The following is an 18704-nucleotide window of genomic DNA, read 5'->3' as shown; positions in this document are numbered from 1 at the left end:
GGGGATTGAACTCGGGCCCTTGTGCTTGCCAGGCCAGCGTTTATTCTACTGAGCCATCTCCCTAGCCCCTGCAATTGTAATAGAACAAGTGAAAAATTACTGACACTGGGTTTGAAATATAGAGTGGGTACCTTGTGGCCATCTTTAAATGCATTTATAAATTAAGGGGGAAATTGGATTTTATGGAACACAAGTAACAGGTGAACAGTTAAATTAGTAGAAATTAGTCTGAAGTCAAGCAAGGATTAACAAAACATTTGCATTTGTACCAAAAGCTAGTGAGCCGATGAGGGGAGAAAATTTTAAATTGGACTGGTGATTGTTTGCTAATATGGCTAATGATGAGCAAATCATGTGAGCACATCAGTAAAACACTGAGATTTGTAATAGATTTAACTTGAAAGATAAAAATAATAGAATTCATGATATGCCCTCTGACAAGGACATCGGTGACAAACTAGTTACTGTCATTAATTCAGAGAACATTGAAGATTAGTCATGTACAAGAAATCTTGAAATGTGCCCTGAAATCTTACAGTTTATTTGTAAAAGAAATATGAAATTTTCCTAAATTTTATGACAATCCTAAAATTTATGTTACCAGTAAGCTAGGGGGAAAAAGGCTTTTCTAAATTGTCAGTAATAGAAAATAAATTTAAATCAGATATCCTAGGGAAAAAAGGCTGAATTATCTTTCTTTTCACTCTTAAGCAAATGATGCTACCAACTTTGTCACTTGAAGAGGTAATCAAAGACATTGCAGCCAAAAATGTAGAGAGAAAAGTACTGTGGTATGTCAGGTAGATGATTAATGAAACTTAGGTTATTCTTCACTTCATGCTGTTTGTATCATTTATCCTCTTTTAAACTTGTTATTTAAGACTTTTCTCCAAATTTTCAGTTTCATTCCTATTTTTATATTTGTGGTTTTGTATTCTTATTCTTTAAAGGGCTCTAGAAAATTATGTAAGCTTCAGGCCCGCAAAACACAGCCCTGCCTCACAGAATAGCAAATACAGTTGAAGTAGGACAACCCTAGTGGAGTCAGGAGGAAGATGTGAGTGTACACATGTGGGCTTCCGAGACACTCGCCCACTTTGCGCATGCACGCGAGCACACAACTCCGTACACTCAGTGAGCTCCCAGAACATTGACTAGTGTTTTTTGTGGGGATGTTTTGTTTTGTTTATTTGTTTGTTTTGGAGACAGGGTTTCACTGTGTAGCCCAGTCTGGCCTCAAATTTGTGACAATCCTGCTGTCTCCACCTCCCAAGTGCTAGGATCACGAGCTTATGTCCCCATGTGCAGCTGCCCCCAGCACATTGAGCTGGGCCTTCTTCCAAAGGCAGGAGATGGGTAGCTCTTGTAGGAAATTTACCTCCCAGGAGAAGATTGTACTGTCATCGCAGCTGCGCCGAGATACGCACACCTCATGAATTAGCTCTTCACTGAAGTGCTCCACCAGATCGCGTTTCACGGTAGAACAGCTCAGCCCTGTGCTCCGAGCTGCTAGAGCTTTCTTTCCTCACCTCAACATGTGTGAGCAGGCAACCAAGAATTATCACACATCCAAGGGAAGCATTTAGTATAAAATATAAAGATTAAATAGAAAAAAAAAGCAACTTGGAGGGAAAATAAAGGGAGAAGAAACTTTATTTTTAAGCTATCATTAGCTCCTCAGAGAGAGAAAGCATCTGTGAAGTAAAAACAGGACGCCATAAAAAGGAACACTGATTTTTTTACATATTAATAGTTAAGAATTTTGTTTTTATTAGTACATGTTGCAGTACATGACTGCATTCCATGTGGGGAGTTGGTCCATGCACACAGCATCTCCCTTTTTCATCCCCGGCCCTCCCGCCATCTGAAGATGCCCTTTTTATTGGGGAAAGATCTTTCCCCTACTTCCTACTATCCTTTATTGTGCTCTTTATTTGCATCTTGAGTTTTTCGTATAGCAGAAAGCACACAATATTTCAGCTTGTGTGCCTGATGTATTTCACTTACTCTTGTGGTCTCAAGATGCACCCATTTTCTGCGAATGATTCAGGTTTACTGGAAGTTAAGTAGAGCTCTTGGCAATTAAAAATCTGGTAGCGAAATAATGTGAAACACAAACTATGAGAACTTCACCTCCCTGGCAATAGATAAAAAGTGGCCACATGCTTTTCTGTTTGTATAATGCACTAAGTTGGAGCCATCTAATTGGAATTAAAGCCATTAAATTTAAAATCAGCAAACATGAAAAAACATACTTTAGAAATATTAAAAGAATAAATTAAGAAATACTTGGGGCTGGGGAGATAGCTCAGTAGAATAAGTGTTTGCCTGGCAAGTGCAAGGTCCTGAGTTCAATCCCTGGTACCACCAAAAAAAACCCCAGAGAAATTAGAAGGCCATTCAAGAAAAGTAAACTGTCTCATTGCTATTTGTTTCTCAATAAAATTATGAAAAAAAAGAAAAGTCAACATCAAAATTCTTACGTTATCGGCAGTGAGAAACAGAAAACACGGAGGAGAAATCAGTATCAACAAAGTCTTAGGGTCCCAGAACCGAGGATTATAAATTTCCAAGTTGAAACTTAACCTGTGGTACCCAGTACCAATGATGAAAACAACTATAAACTAAATCATAAAGTTATGTAAAACATAATAAGACTCTTTATCAGAAATTAAAATGACCATGAACTTTATAATTATTTCTCCTACCTCAGCCTCCTAAGTGCTAACATTACAATGAAATAGTGCTTTTGAAGTTCTGAAAGAAATGACATCCAGCCCATAATTCCATATTCAGTCAAATTAGCCCAAAGGTAAAAAGTTTTCTCTATACAGTCTGAAATCTCTTTCCTACTAAAATGAAGTGTAGGTCTGACCAAATAGCTCAGTGGATTAAAGCACCTGCAAGCAGGTGCAGGGGCCAGGGGTTCAATCCCTGAGCCTGCTGTGCCGGCCCCAGCCCCAGGGCACACTGAGACTGCAATTGAGACTGAGCGTGGTGGTGCGCACTTGTAATCCCAGCTCTTGAGAGGCTGTAGACAGGCGGATCACTACGAGTCTGATCTAGTCATGAGACCCTGAACACCCTGTAGACCCTTCCCTAAAAGAAATACAAAAATTAATAATAAATAAAATGAAGTGTAAGCCAAGACGGGGATGGGATGGGGGTGTTTGGATAATGGAAGAGAGGTCAAAGGAATCCCAAAGAGGATGTGGTGAGTGAAGGGACAGCCACACCAGGGGAGAAGGCGCCAGTCCCAGAGTGGAACAGGGCAAAGAGCAGGTAAGGATAAATATATTGAGGGCTGGGGATGTAGCTCAGTGATTGAGTATTTGCCTGTGCTACAGTGTCCTGGGTTTGATCCCCAAAACCATGCACAGTGAGAAAAGAGACAACAGATTGAATCAGAAGCAAATAATAAAACATTAAGCAAATGAAAGAAAAGTAAAAAATATAGCAGTGTTAGTCACACATTGCTGTATGACAAATACCCCACTGCTCAGTTGCTCCAAACAACAGTATAAAAACCGTTTCTATTGATCAGGATCGGGAGCAGCCTAGCTGGGACTCGGCTTACTCTTAGGGAGATGTAGAGCTGTGGAAGCTGCAGGCCTTCTGGAGGCTGCACTGACACTGAGCAGCCCTGGGCTTGGACATGTGGGATGGAAAATAATCCACAATGTCCTCGTAACTGTTTACCTATTACTGAGGTCTCAGCGACTTGTGAGATAACAGCCCTGAGAAGATGGTAAGGTGCAAGTTGGAAAGTGTTTTGTTTATCTAAATCACCTTCCAAAGTAAGTAGGTAGTGCTTAAAAGTCTAACCACCAAGCGGGAGCCGTATAAGTATTTTTCTTCAGCAATGCAGTGGTGAATACCAAAAAGAATCCAGCTGAGTTGAAATGGTTGAGATTAAAGGAGCCAAGGGCCTAATGCTTTAATTTAGCAAACCTTGTTGCTGTATTAAACCATGCATATGTGTGATTTTGCTCAAGGTAGAACTTAGATTAATAAAAGGAAGTGACATCGTCCCTAGGGATCTGAAGAGGATTGATTCCAGGAACTCCAGGGAACTGAAGTCTATAGGTATTCAAGTTCCTTATGTAAAATGCCCAGGATTTGCATAAAACCTGTGTACATCCTCCCATTTACCTATAGTAATACCTAATACAATGTGAGTGTTATGTGAATAGTTTTCACAGTTTGTCGCTTAGGGAATGTGATGGAATAAAACTATGTGGGCTTTTTTCTGAATATTTTTGATCAGTGGTTGGTTTAATCTACAGATATGGAAGGTGCAGATAAAGAGGAATGTTGTGCAAGTTGTCAGGGTAGAGGGAGAAGCATTTTGCCACTCTGGTACCAAAGAAATCACAAAAGGTAGGTTCATACTAGTCCAAAGCTTCTCTATACACCAAACACAAACGTACAAAAGTGAAAGGTGAATGGTCAAGACAAAAATCCAGATATGCAAGGTGAAGGGGCTGGTACAGTGTAGATGTTTTAGTCGTTTTAAAGAATAGCAGCTGGGCATGCAGCATGGTGCACACCTGTAATTGTAGCACTCTGAAGACTAAGGCAGGAGGATTGCAGGAGTTTGAGGCAAGCATGGGCTGCATAGTGAATTCAAGACCAGCCTAACCTACATAATGAGGCCCTGCCCCAAACAACCAAAAAAAGTCAATTATTTTGATCTGTCTCTAGAGCACTTTGGAAAATATGTCAAAATATTAGGCATGAGGCATGATCAAAAACTGCCCTTGCATTTTTTTTTATTTTGTTGCAGTAGAAAATACATTGCCATTAATCATGCTCAGAGTCTTCTCGCTCACTTAGAACACATTTGCCACTTTCTGAAGCAGTTCTAGAAGACCTCTTCCATGACTGTTTTCTTTTTTTTTTTTTTTTTTTTTTTTTTTTTTTTTTTTTTTTTTGGCAGAACGGGGGATTGAACTCAGGCCCTTGCCCTTGCCAGGCAAGCGCTTATTCTACTGAGCCATCTCCCCAGCCCCCTTATTTTTTTTATTTCCATGACTGGTTTCAGTTTTGCTGTTGTAGAAGTCTTGTTGTCCAGAACTGATTCTGAATTTTTACCTTTCCTACTTATTTTGACTTTGAGGGCAGCCAGAAGATGGATGAGGACACCATAATGTTTTAACAGGCCTCTTTTCTGTTAGATGCACTTGGTGATAGCATTCACTGTATTTTTTATTATACCCTGTAAAGACAGAATTGGTGATCAGCCAGGGATCTAGTACAGCAGCATGGTGCCTGCTTGACCACCAGTTCTGATTTCAAGAACTTGTGCCCTGTGACACACCCTTGGTGCACAAAGATTAGCTGTATGATTTGGCGATTCATCTTTTTGTTTAGAAGAAAAAGTTGAAATGACAGTAATTTAAATTATAAAAATAGAACTAGGCACATTTTCATATATACCTGTATTACTAGTATTATGTCTGTACTCATAAGACTCAAGATCCTAGCTGGGCAAGGCAGCACGTGCTAGAAGGCTCAGGTACTCGGGAGGCTGAGGCAGAAGGATCAAAGATAGAAGTGTGTCCACATTGGTGGTCTTACTGCTCATTTTTTCTTGGAGAGGTTTTAAATATGTTTTGTCTTTTATGGTTTCCCATTCCTTCCCAAGTTTTTAACACTAATCAGGGACTATTTTTGTATTGAAGAAAAAGACATGTTTTTTGTTTGTTTATTTGAAAAAATATGAGAAGTGAAAAGAAACCAGTAATCATATTCTCACCAACTAGAATTAACCACTGCTAGCATTTGACCTGTTTGCCTCAGTTATTTTTCTTTCTGCAGATTTTAAAAATACAGTTAGAACCTCCAAAACATTAATCCTACATGCAGTAACTCGTGTGATGACTTTGGTCATTTGTGCTGGAAACACATATCAATAAATTTTGTTTGTTTTGAGACAGAGTCTCACTGTGTGGCTCAGCCTGTTATTGAACACACTATGTACCTGAGGTCTTGAACTCACAGTGATCTTCCTGCCTTAGCCTCCCTAGCGCTGGCATTATGAGTGAGCGCCACCATGCTCAGTATAAAAATTTGTTAAAGGAAAAAAATTAATGTTGGTCAGCTTGTACATAATGAGATCATGACTGATTTTTTTTCTTTTCCTTCTACCCTTTTCTGTATTTAAGTTTTCTCAGATGAGCATATTTTACTTTTTCAAGGGATAAACTGTAAAAGATGGGATATTTTTAAATGCCAGATAAGTATTAGAAGAAGGTAAGCAAGGCTTTGTCAAGTTGAGCACATCTTGGAGTAAACCAAGACATCCATGTCTCCATTTTCCTGGACAGTTGTCCCCCTGACAAGCACTCTAAAATGTCCCAGTTGGGGAGAAGAAATTGTAAGGAGTCTAAATTGGGGGATTAGCAGATAGCTGGCTGGCTGGCCCCAGGAAGCTGTGTTGAATAAAGGGGAAAGAAGACTGAACGGAAAGTTGAGACCCTTTAGCAGTGCATTGAAAGTGAGTGTAAGCTCCTCCACCAGGTCTAGGGCTGGACACAAGTGGAGCATTTTGTAGTGAAGTGCTGAACAACACATAGTAACATGGGTATGTGAGCAGGACTCAGAAGTTAGCTGAAAAGGCCAGAGGCATAACAGTTATAAGTGGCCAGAACCATAACAGTTGTAATATCAAAATAAAGTAGCATCAGTTTATATCCCCAAGTATAAAATACATACCCTAGAGTCCATAATGATATAAATGACTAAGGCTTAACTACATTGTGGTTTTCTCTCCAAAAGTACAGTAGGGAGAAAGGGCAGGGAGTAGCTTTTTAGTGGAGAGGCCTGGTAGACAACCATGATCTGGTGGTCAAGGACCCTTCCACATAGCTCATGGCCACAATGTGTGTTCTTGCCGCAACATGGTGAGTCTCCCGGGCTTTGTGCTCTTCCTGCCAAAGCCCATACCCTCAAAAAGTGAGAACAGAATAGTCCCGGGGGACAGGGTCTACAAAATGTCTGCTCAGCACTCCTTAGGACTATCAGCATCACTGAACAAGCAAAGTCTGAGAACCTTCACAACCAAGAGGCCCCTAAGGGGACTTCTAGACTAACTATAACACAATGACCTGGTGGGATCCCAGCACTGAAAAAGAACTTTTGGGGAAAGCTAAGCAAATCTGAATGTAGATCTGACATTGGTATTGATTTATAATGAGTAATGCACTATACTGATTTAAAATGTTAATGAGAAGGAAAAATGTAGGAGTCATGGGAATTGTACTTCCTCACAATTTCTCTATAGACTAAAGCTTAATGAAAAGTTTATGAATTTGGGAGTGATGACACACCTGTAATCCCAGCACTCTGAGAGACTACAGCAGGAGGATTGAAGTTCAAGCCCAACCTGGGGTGACTTAGTGAGACACTGTCTCAAAAAATAAAGGCTGGGGATATAACTCAATGTGAAGGCCCTGGGTTCAATATGAAAGAGGGAGCAAGGGAATTTTTTTTAGACCGATATAATAGCAAACCGTTGCACAACTTTTGAGCTGGTGAGTTGGAAAATCAGAATAGTATAGTCAAATTATAGCTGATGGTCAGTAGCTGTAGTGGAAATACAGAGATTCAGTTCAATCTGCATAGCACACATAGCCTCTCTTTGTGCCAGACTATTCCTGTTCTTCACCATGATTTCTTTCATTTTGTCTCTTAGAAAACTGAGCCTCTTTTGCTCTTGTAGTACTTAAGAGTAGACCTCTTTATCAAACATATATTAAAAAGTCTATGTGTGAAAGAGAAACTTATTGTAATCCAGCATGGGCGATGTAAAAGTGTACCTTGACTTAGTAAATTGTAGTATGTGTCTTCGATGCTTGTTGACCTGTCTGTCTGTTAGTCCATATAATTAGCTTTATAAGGACTTATAAATAAATAAATCTGATTCTGGGAAAACAAAAACAATGGAGGGGAGGGAAAGAAACAAGATGTGTTATTTATGCATACTGATTCCCCACAATGAATGTAGTCATCATGTGCTGCAAACTTGTACTAATAAAAATGTTAAATACATAAAAGTCCATGTAGGAAAAGCATTGACCCTTGAATGGCAGAGAGGAAATGTCCAGAAGTCAGAGGCCCTGGTGCCTTATTCCTGGTTCTTACAACCCTGGGCGAGTCGTTCAACTGCTCCCCCTCCGCTTCTCTCTGAAATGAGAGGGTTGAACTGGAAAAAATTTTTCTATGGTGACTTGCAGTTCTAAAAATATTATGATTCTAAATTAAGAATTAGGAGCTGCAGCACTTGAAGTAATGGCAACCTAAGTTCGACTGTTGATTCCTGGTATGTGTAGTAGCAGACTCCAAGGCAGGGTCATGATGCAGACCACTCAGGTTCTTAAGCATCTGTGGCCCACTCCCCACATTCTTGGCATGAGATTCCACTCAGAAAAACAGAAGGCACCTTCTGTTATACTCCTTTGTTTCATAGTTGAAGAAGCTGGGCTCCAGAGAGATGCAATTAGTTCACATCACAAAACTACTAAGACAGATCAGGTTTTCTGCTTCCTGGTGAGAGGTTTGTACACTGCAGCTTGCTCTCTGCCGAACTGGAGCACTCTGCAGCAGTGCAGCCAGGACCTCACTTGCACCATCTCCTGCTGGTCCTTGGGGGCCCTTGGCTCACCAGCTATCAGCTCCAGTCCCTGATTATGAGGAGAGGAATTGGGGAATTGAGGAAAGCTCTCACCTCTCCCTTAGCCCTTCCTCTTTGGTCAGAGAAGGGAAAGTAGGAATTTAATTTTTTCCTCCTCTTTCAGTTCTGTAGCTTACCTTTCCTCCCATGGTAATTACATAACCCAAGACATTTTGTTTACAGAAGCCACGTGAATCAGTCAGCTCCCAAAGGGTTAATGCTCCCAAATTATGGGACTGGGTTAACAATAAACAGGATGTCCTCCAGAAATTAAATTTAAACCACTGTGACTCAGGCTGGCCCATCCCCTCAACCAGCTTGTTGTCTGGGGTTATTATCGGTAGTTAATTATACTGTTGGTTTTAGCAGTGATGTTGGTCAGTTGGGTCCGAGTGGAAGCAGGCTGGAGGAGAAGGGTGTGAAGAGAAGGTTGGGAGGGGGCTCCACTTCCTGGGGGGCTGGGCAGTGGAGAAGGGAGCACTACTACTACTATTTGTGTAACTTCTGGATGCAGTATGTTGGCTTTCTAGCCTGGCCTTAGTTCTCTCAGGATGGTAGAAACAGATTTTCAGTGCCTGGCGAAAGTGCCTACATTACCTGATTTACTCCATTTACTTTCCGGAGGAAGAAAGTGAATTTCTGTGCAGCAGTTAGTGGCCAAGGGCAGCCTGCTCTGGGAAGTGGAGGCTGGGCTGGTGCTGAACTCACCTCTCCCTGGCCTCCTCAGACACCCTGCAGATCCATTGTGTCCCCCTGCAGAGAGGCAGGAAAGCACCTGGTGTGGATAATGTGTGATTTCGGTTGAAGATTTTAAAGGAATGATGTCTCAGAATGGTAGCTATTCAGGAAGCCTGAAATTTCTCCCTTGCAGCTCCACACAAGGCTTATGGTGGTGGTGGGGGGGGTCTCTTTCCCACTCCCTACTTGTTCAGTGAACCACAGAGCATTCATGGCAAGCTGCTCTGGGGCAAGAGGTGGGACCTAAGAGCTGCATGGGACACTAATGATGGGAATGTGCCCATGGTCATTTGCCCTCCAGGACTTGGGTACAAGAGCCAAGTAGCCAGCCCTTCCAGTCCCCATCTCCTCAGATGTGCAGGCCCCCACTGCATTTCTTCTTTGGGTCCCCTCCTTCCCCTTTCCTCACAGTATCCCTCTTGGTCTCTCATAGGATTCCTTTCAAGATTGGGCAGCCCAAGAAACAGATTGTTCCCAAAACAGTGAGTAACCCGATTCTTTCACTCTGAGACTCACTTCTGCCTCACATGGCATCTGTATAGAACCAGAGCTTTGACTCAGCACTCTTAGGGCTGGGAAAACAGCAACCTGGGCCTTGTTCCCAGGCATGTAGATCTAAAACCTCTCAAAGATGGGGCTTGTGGGGGCCTCCTGGTCTGGGGTGTTTCAGGCTCTTGTCCATCTTTGGGTAGAAGAGGTGGTTTACAAGGTTCTGCATCTGAGCAGTCCTTTTCCTAAGAGGACTCCCAGACTATGGACCCTGACTAGACACTTGGCCCATAGCTTCACTTCTGCTCATCTGAGCTACATGAAAGCCCAGGCATTTTCCTCTGGAGACCCAGGTCCCTTCATCTGTACCATCAAAAGCGTTCTCTTCCATGGTACAGCCTGCTCAGAATGCTAGTTTCTATCCGCCTTGGAGCTCTAGAATTTAGTCCCCGCCTAGCTTCCAAATGGAAGAGGGAGAAACCATGGAACCTAGGTTAGAATGTAAACCCTCAGAACTCTTGTGGCCCAACCTCCTGATTTTTTCCTCAGAGTAAAGTAAGGCCCATAGAGTGGTTGAGACTTTAAGGTTTGAAATCCCTCTATTGACAGAGCTGGAATGAGGACTCGGGTCTGAGCACTCTCTCCCTTCCTTCAGGCTACCTGTCTATGAAGATCTCCAGGATTTGGGTGTTCTTGGATGGATCTGAATGTGATCCTTGTTCTTTTTTTTTTTTTTTTTTTCAGAACCAGGGATTGAACTCAAGCTCTTGCACTTGCCAGGCAAGCGCTTATTCTACTGAGCCATCTCCCTGGCCCCAGTCCTGATCATTGCTCTTAACATGAGCACCTTCTCTTGTGATGACTCCAGGAAGCTGAGGCCTTGTCTTTACCATCCAGGCCCTCACAGTCTACTTCTCGCTCCCCAGTTCAGCTTCCAAAACTCCAGGGAAGACACTGCTTTGGCGTGGCAGAAAGGTTGCATACTCCTGCCCAGTGCCTCCATTTTTGGGAAATCCAAAGTGAGGTTTCTTAAAAGGAACTGGGCATGAGTTAAAAGAGTCCTTCCTCCCCTGCTTCATGCAAAGGCACGTCGCCTCCAGCAGGGCTGACCATCTGTGGAAGCTCTCGGCTGCAGCCCAGAGAATCTGGGCGTGCAAATGCCGGGCCCCAGTGGTGGCAGGAAGTGAGAAGGTGTGGCTTTGAGCCTCTAGAGTTTATGGCAGATCCCAAAGAGAAGTGGTTTTCAGAAGCTTCTTTTGCCCATCATTTGCTACCAAGAGCAGACAGATGAAAAACCCTTCCAGCCCCCAGTCTTCATCAAAATGACCTTTGTCATGTACAGAAAGTCTGCTATTCCTTAGCTTCTCTGAACCTTAGTTTTCTCATGTGTAAAATGGTGCTCATTGTACCCGTGTTGTGGATATTGCATGAGTCTCACATCAGGTGACGCTTAGTAGGTGCTTAGCCCCATGTCTGACCTGCAGGAAACCCTTTGTGGTGCCCACTACATCACAGGAAACCAGTTGAAGGATGAGTCTCACATCAGGTGATGCTTAGTAGGTGCTTAGCCCAGTGTCTGACCTGCAGGAAGCCCTTTGTGGTGCCTGCTACATCACAGGAGACCAGTTGAAGGAGCACTCGGCCCATCCACACAGCTCCATTCCCACAGCAGTAGGCCTTTGAGCTCCCTCAGAGAGCTAAAGCCAAGTCACAGCCTGAGTTAGAGCCGTGTGCTTACTCGGCCCCTTTGCCTCTACTCCCCAGGGCACTGAGGTCGGTGGAGCAAGACCCTGCCTCTTGGACCGCATGTTCCCCCGCCCCTGTGGCCCGCAGAGCAGGCCCAGGCTGCACAGTTGTCGGCATCTCTGGCAGCCGCGGTGGCTGGTGCTGACGCACTCTGATGTTCTTGCCCAGGTGCTCAGGGAGGGTAGCCTGTGTGACTGCCCGGGTTACTGGAAGTCATGGTGCCCCTGTCATGGGAAGAAATGCTCATGTTATCTTCAGGGAGTTTCAGGAGGCTTTTGGCTCAAGGCACCCAGCTGTCAGCCACAAAGGAAGCATTGTGTCTTTGCTCTCCCTGCTCTCCTGTGCCCAGGTTATTACGGTACCCTCGCCATTGTGAAGGCTTTGGCAGGAGGGAATGGCATGTTCTCCGCAGGCGCTGACCGTGAGCACTGAGGCAGGAGCACACCCCGCCTCCTCGTCCTAGCCTTCCTCAGAGATCCCAGTGGCTCCCTAAGGTGGCCAGACTCCGCCCGCCTGCCTGCCTGCCTGCCTAAGCCATGAGAGTCAGTAACTCTAAAACTTTGCTTGCTGTGACCCTCCATGGAGAGGCCTGCGGGTCTGGTGTACAAAGGAAGGCACAGCCAATGTTCTTCACTGGGTGGGCACCCTTAGAAGTCCCTAGTGACCACACTAACCCCAGAGTGACTACACTAAGCCTCTGCAGGGAGAAAAGTTTCACGTGCCAACCAGAGGAACCCTCTGCTGCTCCGATCCCTTAGGCAGACTAAGAGGATGAAATAAAACTAGGCATTTCTTGGCCAGAGTCAAGCTCCTCAGAGCCCCAGCGCCAGCTGAGGCCCTGTGCCTGTACACTCACTCGCAGTTGCCTCCTGGGCAGTATCCTTGTAGAGGGGCTCAGAATACACCCTCTGCCTGAGCTGTGGTAGGATGCACCTTTGCCCTGGCATTAGCGCTCTGGCCCTGCCTGTGGCCTCCTTTTGCACTTCACTGTGAGTTTAAATTTGGGGACACTCAACCTAGTCATTCACTGAACAGTGCCCTTTCACGCTGTGACCTTCCCTTGCACACTGAGCCCAGAGAATGCAAGGAGTGGCCGAGGGTGGCGTCTATAGCTTGGTCCTCCCAGGGCTACCTGGCTTGCCTGGCGCAGGCCAGCCTGGCTCCCTGACGGTCTGTTCGCATATGTTTGCACTTGCGTTGTTGACTGGGCTCCAACTGCCTTTTTGGCAAAGGCATCAAGCATTCAAAGATGTTCAGATGTCTTCCACTTGGCTCCTTCCCCTCAGAAGCCATACCTTGGAATGTGACTTCAGTGTGTCCTTTTATTCCCTTCCCCATATTCTGAGGGGCTGGAATTCCATTGCTGTCTCCAGTGGCTCTTTTGCCTTTGCAGAGAGATGGGACCAGTAAGCTCCTGGAAGTGGGGCAACAAAATGCTGTGAGGTAGCAGCAGCTTGAGCAGCCTCGAGTGGAGGATCGGCCACCCACCCTGCCGAAGCCCACTGCCTGCTTTCAGCATGAGCCCTCTTGTTCCTCATTGCCCAGGCACCCCCAAGTTGGAACCCTGAGTCCTGCACTGTGCAAGTCCAAGCAGTCCCTGTGAAGGAGACCAGGTGTTCTCTGGCATCCCACCCAGGAGCACGCTAAGCACATTGCACAAGAGGTGACATGAGCCAGAGGGTGCAGCACCTCGGCGGGCACTCTGGGCCTCAGAGAGAGTTTGACTCTGGCCAAGATACACTTAGCTTTTATTTCATCCTTTCATAAATAAAGACCTTCATAGGTGAAGACACTGCCCAGCAGCCACCTTCCTGAGGGAGAAGAGCACTTTAGTCTTGTCCTGGGGCACGCACAGGGCTTTGTGCTTAGCAAACCAGGCCAGCGACCGCCTGACTGTGTGTTCCACGTATATTGCCCAGTGAGGTCTGAAAGCAAACCTCTGAGGCTAATGGTATCGTGGGGAATGACTAAGGGAAATGAACCCATTTTACCAGAGAAGGAAGTCTGAGAAATTTTTCAGATTCCACAGCTACTATCAGAATTTATTTGTCCTCTGTCTCTGCCCATTCAGAGGAATCCTTTGAAAACTGCCCTCTCCATGCCCCACTGGAGAGAGCTGTGCTAGACTAACACCCAAGAGAACAGCAGGCTTGGAAGGGCCCAGGCGAGGCTTCTGTGCTCCAAAATGTATCTCCCACCTCTAGTCACATATATGACCTTTCAGGTCTGCCCCTTGCCCACCCAGGCAGGGAGGAAACTGAGGCTGAGACGGCAGGGGACCTGCTGGAGTCCCCCACTGTTACACAGAGAGCCAACCCTAAAGCCCAGGCCACCAGCTCCTCTGTGCCCTGCTGCCTCCTAGGCTGGGTTTCAGGACCACTCAGCTCCCTGAGTCCCACCAGAGTTGAGATGAGGAGAGGGCACCTAGCTTGGTACCTGACTCCATGCAGTGGCAGAACTGAGCCACAATCCGCTGTGACTTGCCCAGCTGGCCCTTCCAGGAGGGGAGAACTCCCCAAATCAAACACTTCATTAATTTGGGAACACAGGGATACTGTGTCCTTAACGATCTGCCGCAGGCTCCCTGCAGGCTGCAGGGAGGGCGTGGAGAGATTTTTTCCACCCTGTTGTCATTTCTCTGTTGATTGAGTTATCTCTCTCGTTACAGGTGGAGAGAGACTTTGAAAGAGAGTATGGAAAACTCCAGCAGTGAGTGTCAAACCCTGGGGAGGAGGGAGAAACAGGGAGTCCACACAAGCCCCCGTGCCTGCCATTTCTCGAGCCTGCACGGCCTGGCTGAGAGCTGCTCAGCTGCTGGTAGCACAGCACTGGGAGCCCAGGGAGCTCGGATCGCCAGACTGCGCATTCTGCCACATACACAGCTGTAGGAAGGAGGTCAACTTCAAGCACTTGCCCTCTGGCAAGCCATGGGAAGCATCCGCAGAGAGAGGGTCACCCCCTTCCCTCCTGGGTGGGGAGTGGGTAGGCAGCCTGCGTAGCAGCCAGCACTCACCCTATAGGGCCCCCAGGGAGAAGGGCTAAGTGCAGTAGGGCTGGTGCTCAGGTTGCCTGTGCTTTGCAGGCTAGAAGAACAGACTAAGCGGCTGCAGAAGGACATGAAGAAGAGCGCAGATGCCGACCTAGGTAGGTAGCCGTGCCCTGTGCCTGATATAATGGGTGGGGTCAAGGTGCCCTGAGAACTCAGCACACTCTAAGCTGTATCCCTGAGAAGTAGCCCAGGGTACCATCACTGGTCAGATCACCGCTTCCCCAGAGTGCCTGCTGCCCTGCTCTGGCAATAGGCGTGGGCCCAAACTTGTTGAAATCCAGGTCAGGATAGTACCATGACCAGCAGAAGCTTAAGTTGCAAGATCATCCACCTGCTCCTCAGCATCTGGGCCACAGCCTGGCTAGCTAGAGAGAAAAGGTAGAGATTCCTCCTTACAGAAACAAAGTCCTGGCTTTCCAATAATGGCAGGAACTGAACTTCTGTGCTCCTAAGCAAGCTCTTGGGCCAGCGTGTAAGGCCAGGAGTCCCACACGATGATTGTATGCTCTCAAAGGGCACTACGGGGCCTGGTGAGTAGCACCAGCAGGTACTGGGAAACAACCAGGGCCCTCAAGTCTTATTTGCAACAAGGAGAAAGTAGGCCCAGGAGGCCAGAGACGAAGGTGGCCCTGAACCCAGGGTGCGTCAAGAGGCCATAGCCAGGGGAGACTGGGCAGCTGGGCCATGAGGGGCTGTTCCTTGCTATCCCCGTCCCCGGTCACAGCACTGGCCCACAGCCATTCCCTAACCCTGACATTGTACCTGTGGACCTCACTAAACTCACAGTGCCTCAGTTCCCTAATCCAGGTGCTGCTGTTCCCCACCTCTCTGGCTGGCCGAGGTGGCTTGCGGGTTAACTCAGTTGTTTAAGTGAGACCACAGTTTGATCCCCAGCTCCCCATGCCTTTCCAGACCTGCCCTTAAGGCAGCCTGAGCCAGCCAAAAAAAAAAAAAAAAAAATCCTTCTCTCTGGCTGGCCAAGACCGTGATGTTGTAGGCTAATAAACAGCCCTGACAGTGGGTAATGACATTTCCCACTGTTGATGGCAGCAGTAACAGGCCCCCTGGCTGGGTGAACCTCAGGGGCTCCCTTGCAGAGCAGGGTGGTGGAGGAGGTACACCTCCTCTTGCATGCTGCTTCAGAGCATCCAGGAGGCTGGGGTTTGGCCAGGGTGCCACCTCTGCCCACTGGACAAGTGCAGATTGAGAAGTGCTGTCCGGCAGGTTGATCCCCAGCTGAATCTCGAGACGGGATCCAACAGTGATACTAGACAGGAGTTGCCCTTCGAAGAGAAAGACATGAGAGTCAGCATAGACTGTGTCACAATGTGAGTTATATGGCGAGTGCTGTGAGGAAGAGCAAGGGCAAGGAGCGCAACTGCTGAGGGAACAAGGAATGATGGAAACTGTCCTGATCCCCGGGGCAGCCCTGAGCATGAACCGGACCTCGCTTTGGGCCCTTTGCTTCTCTGGTTTGGCCATGCTGAGCCAAGGGTCAGTTTTGGGAGTTTGTCTGTTTGTACATTTTAGCACCACATTGGGTCTGTGTTATTTCGGTAGCACTTGTCCCATTGCCTTCTGCAGCAGACCCCTGCCTCCTCCCGCCCCCTCCTCAGACAGTTGCACTGACTGCATGAATAGGGGAGAAGGTTTTTTTTGTTTGTTTCATAGTGAGTCACTCTGGAACCAAGTAAGAGTGTCAGAGACCCTGAGGAAGGGGCTGTGGTTGTGGGATGCATGGCTTTGGGCAGAGCAGTAGGGTCAGGTGGCAGCTCCTGGGGCCTCAGTGGCCCAGGTGAGGAGTGAGCGAGGTGGAGAGCAGTCCTGGGGAGCAGCCTGTGAGCGAGCGTCCTGTGGCAGTGTCATGGGTGGCTCAGAGCGTGGGGCCTGCCCCAGCTCCAGTTCATCCAGTGTGGTGAGGCTTGGCAGTGTGTGTCTGCTGCATTCCAAGGTGATGCTGAGGCAGTGGGGCCAGGGGCATAAAGAGCCACTGACTGTGACATTTGCTGGTAATCATGATTATGCCTCTCCTGGCCTTGGACTGTCCTGAGTTCCCAGTCAGGATGTAAAATCCCGAGGCTTTGTCTAAAGATCAGAAAAGTGTGTATGACTTTCAGAGTGATCAGGCTTTGGGAGGCCCAAGACCTTTGTTTTGTCTGAGTTTTTCAGAGCTCACCAGTGTAGCCATGCACACCTGTAATGCCAGCACTCAGAAGGTTAAGGTAAAAAGATCACCTCAAGTTCAAGGCAAGCCTGGGCTACAAAGTGAGTTCAAGGCCAGCTCTGAGATATGTAATGAGACCCTGTCTCCAAAACAAACCTCACCAGCCTTCCAGACTGTGCAGGGCCATCCATGCCCTGCCCAGGCCCTACAGAGGCAGAAAAGCATTTGAGCTGGGGCAGGAACTGGGTGTCCCAGACACGAGCTCTATGCTGTGCCCCTGCGGGATACCAGGCCCACTCTGCCCACTGCCAGTGGCCCAGGAGACACTGTGCACTACTTCAGGGCCCTTAGCCACGCCAGCAGCCTGAAGATGTGAGAGTGCTAGGAAAGCAGAGGAAACCTGGAAGAAAAGTCTTCCCCAATTTTTAGGAATTGCCCTCCTCAGCTATGGAAAAAGAAAAAAAAAAAAAGCAGTAGAAGACATCGTTTAAAAATGTTTCCAAATTTATCCAAGGTTTTATTATCTCTCAATTATGCCATATGTGATTATTTCATAATCAAATCAAATTGTGCCTAGTGTTTGTTCCTGACCCTACGAAGTCACTCCGCAGAATCCCTTCCTCTGTTGCATCAGTGTCTCTGGGGAGCGTGCATTTCTAGTCTTCTCCCGCGCATGGCCCTTTTGCAGCCCTCTCACCAGGGTTTTGCTTCTCCTGACCCAGTGGGCAGGCAGGGGCAGGGCCGGGCCCTGGATTGATTCCTACTACCGCCATAAAATCCAACAACAATAACAACAAACAAACAAACCACAAACGAGAGCATAAATTTAGTGACATAGCAGTAAAAAAAGTCAGCATTTGAAATCTTCCTCTTGGCCAGACATGATGACGCATACGTATAATAACAGCTACTTGGGATGCTGAGACCGGGGATCCCAAGTTCAAAGCCAGCCTGGGCAGCCTAGCAGAGCTTGTCTCAAAATTAAAATTTAAAAATGATTTAAGGATGTAGCTCGTTGCTCCCTACATTCAATCCCCAGTATTAAAAAAACAAAACACTTGTATTTTCAACCTACAGAGTAAGAGAAAATCTTTGCCAGCTATTCATCTGATAGAGGATTAATATCTAGAGTGCATAAAGAACTCCAAAACCATAAGACAAAAAAAGTTTATCTACTCAGTAAATGAACAAATGAGCTGAATAGACAAATGGCCAATAAATGTGTGAAATAATGTTCGTCTTCTTTAGTCAGCAAGAAATGCACAGCAAAACTACACTAAGATTCCACGCCACCCCAGTCAGGATGGCTGTTAGCAAGAAAACAAAAACAGTAAATGCTAGTGCAGGTGCAGAGGAGAGGAACATTCACACACTGACGGCAGGAGTGTAGCTTAGTGCCACCACTGTGGAAAACCATGTGGAAATTCCTCAGAAAGCTTAAAATAGGACTGGCTCTACCTATTCTGGGTCTGTTCCAGAAAGAATCAAAGTCATCATACAAAAGCTACCTGGACACCACGACCCTGACCACAACAGCCAAGTTACAGATTCAACCTAGGCACCTGTGACACAGATGGATAAAGAAAATATGGTGTATATACACAGCCATAAGGAGGAGCAGTACAACCTTTGCGTGAAGGGAGCCTTTCACATGAAGTAAAATAAGCCAGTCTCAGAGTGACGCTTATGGCATGCTTTTTCTCAAATGGCTTTGGGGGAGGGATGGCAGGAAGAAGGGGGAACCTGTTGGGAAAGGGAGTGGAATGGGGAGGTGGGGAGGGGAATGAGAAGAGGGGATTAGGGAAGGTGGACACCATCAATGCACATTATATGGAAATGTCACA

General features: G+C 46.5%; 1 protein-coding gene across 1 annotated transcript in view; it reads left to right on the top strand.

Annotated features, from left to right (window-relative positions):
• The window catches only part of Bin3 (bridging integrator 3), a 41624-nt gene that overhangs the window by 13226 nt on the left and 9694 nt on the right, over nt 1–18704 (top strand). Inside the window, exons 2-4 of the mRNA XM_004630655.2 lie at nt 9846–9894; nt 14316–14356; nt 14730–14791. Of these exons, the coding sequence (XP_004630712.1) occupies nt 9846–9894; nt 14316–14356; nt 14730–14791 (152 nt within the window). The remainder of the gene's footprint in view (nt 1–9845; nt 9895–14315; nt 14357–14729; nt 14792–18704) is intronic.

This window comes from Octodon degus, unplaced genomic scaffold (genome assembly GCF_000260255.1).
Source record: "Octodon degus isolate 3935 unplaced genomic scaffold, OctDeg1.0 scaffold00036, whole genome shotgun sequence".
Classification (NCBI taxonomy): Eukaryota; Metazoa; Chordata; class Mammalia; order Rodentia; family Octodontidae; genus Octodon; species Octodon degus.
The sequence above is the reverse complement of the archived record's forward strand: the minus strand, read 5'-3'. Positions and strand labels throughout refer to the sequence as shown.